Source organism: Phytophthora parasitica, assembly GCF_000247585.1.
Source record: "Phytophthora parasitica INRA-310 unplaced genomic scaffold supercont2.201, whole genome shotgun sequence".
NCBI lineage: Eukaryota > Oomycota > Peronosporomycetes > Peronosporales > Peronosporaceae > Phytophthora > Phytophthora nicotianae.
In genome coordinates this window covers 1-1901 of record NW_008649187.1, presented here as the reverse complement: position 1 = coordinate 1901, position 1901 = coordinate 1, and the positions used below count along the sequence as shown (strand labels likewise).

The following is a 1901-nucleotide window of genomic DNA, read 5'->3' as shown; positions in this document are numbered from 1 at the left end:
CATCTGATCATGCGACGGACAATCCATCTGATGTGGGCTACGTTGGCAAGCCTCATGTGGATAGTAGCAGCAAGGATGCTGCTCACCCTTGTCATGGTGATGGAAGTTTCAGTGCACACGCTCCTCCGTCCAGCAAAGGCGTCGTTCACAACAAGTTGAAGAAGGTTTCTTCGTTCAGTGCTGGAAGCGCAGATGCGTATCTGAACCAGTAACACCTGTCGATAATCGACGTAGCGGGTTAATTCATAAGCAGACGACGACAGAACAGCCATGGCTGCTGGGATTCGAAGTTGATTGTCACAAACGCATTCACTGTAGCTGTTGGATCCATGTTATACTCCAAATAGCGTTTGCCCAATTCATAAAACCTCGAAACAAATTCAATGACTGAACATTTATACCTGACGACCTCCATTCATCACTAACCCAACATGGTGAGAAAACGAGCTCCGCAGGCCACGAAAATTCAAGCGACAACGTTACGCTACCGTCGTTAACCATTTAGCGCGTCAACGTTGTGATGGACCAACACTCGCAATTCGGCGACGACAGTTACGGCTCCACTCTACAGGTCTCATAGGGACAACAGCCCAAAATTTTGCGCCGACCTCCAAGCAGCAGCATTATTCGAAACTACTCATGGCGATGGCGCACGGATCGCCTGCCGCAAGCCTGTTACACATTACTCGGTCGCTGCGAAAACCCTGCGGTCTTGAAGACGTGGTCTTAGCCACCGGTACCACGAGAAGGCTGTAAAAAAGAAGCACTTACAACGCCTCTGATTGGTTAGCAATGATTTCGTGTGCAAAACATCATTAAGTGTGTCACATCACACCCTATTTAAGGAAATCCAGCCAATGACCGTGCTTCAATCTTTGAGAAAAGACCGTTCACTGGCTAAAACTCTGACTTTTTCGACATTCAGTTCAAAATAACCCAGCTACGTCTCTCAGTCTAGAAAACGCCCTCCAGCCAAGCAGTCCGCAGTCGAGCAGCTCCAATCGGTCGCTCCTCTATCTGCCCCTCGCGCCCACGTCAGCAACTAGCAACTCGACACCCACAGCGTGTGTGTTGTATCGTCTTGCTGATCCCCTCCGCCGCCTTTGTACCGGTCAATCCCGACCTCTGGCGTCCAAATTGAGCAACTCTGAGTTCCCTGACGCTTCGCCGAGTCCACTGGTTGTGGGAGTGGAGAGTAGCCCCGCACCGAGCTTGCCGTCAGGAGTAAACACACACTTTCCGACAGTGACGTCATCGACGAGCAACCGAATCGGCGGCGCAGTCAACGGATGGGATAAGTTTGCTGGGCCAAGACCGACCGACACGCGACGACAGTGCCTTGCTTACTAGAGAGAAGAAGAAAAGAACAAGCGTGCCTTGCAGCGAGTCCAGAGGACTGTTGACCACCCACCTATTTTTACTATAGAAACTTGCCGAGAGACACGATGATCGCGCCGACGAACAAGCCGACCATGGTCAAGTGGGAGCACCTGTCCTTCGTGATCATGGACGCCCCCAACGACAGCAATCTGCACATTTACCTCAAAGAGCTCAAGAAGCACAACGTCACGGACCTCGTGCGCGCCTGCGAGGTCACGTACAGTAGCGAGTCAGTGGAAGCCGCCGGTATCCACGTGCACGAACTCGAGTTTCCCGACGGCGAGTCTCCCGACCCGGAGATTCTGGATCAGTGGCTTGATCTGGTCGAAACGTGCTTTAAGGACAACGCTATTGACTCCAAGAACAACAAGTCGATTGCGGTGCATTGCGTCGCAGGACTCGGACGGTGAGTGGTTAGACTTTCACGCCCTAAAATTATGAGATACTGACTCTATTTTTGTTAAATAATGCAGAGCCCCCGTGCTAGTAGCCATCGCGTTGATCGAGTACGGATTGGACCC

The 1901-nt window shown here is 51.7% G+C and overlaps 1 protein-coding gene across 1 annotated transcript; it reads left to right on the top strand.

Annotated features, from left to right (window-relative positions):
- Positions 1 to 1445: 1445 nt before the first annotated feature.
- Positions 1446 to 1886, top strand: PPTG_19844 (hypothetical protein; the record flags this gene model as incomplete). The annotated part of the gene is made up of 2 exons (XM_008918407.1): positions 1446 to 1786; positions 1854 to 1886. Coding segments are annotated over 2 exons (372 nt in total), but the record flags the coding sequence as incomplete, so codon positions are not given.
- Positions 1887 to 1901: the final 15 nt, after the last annotated feature.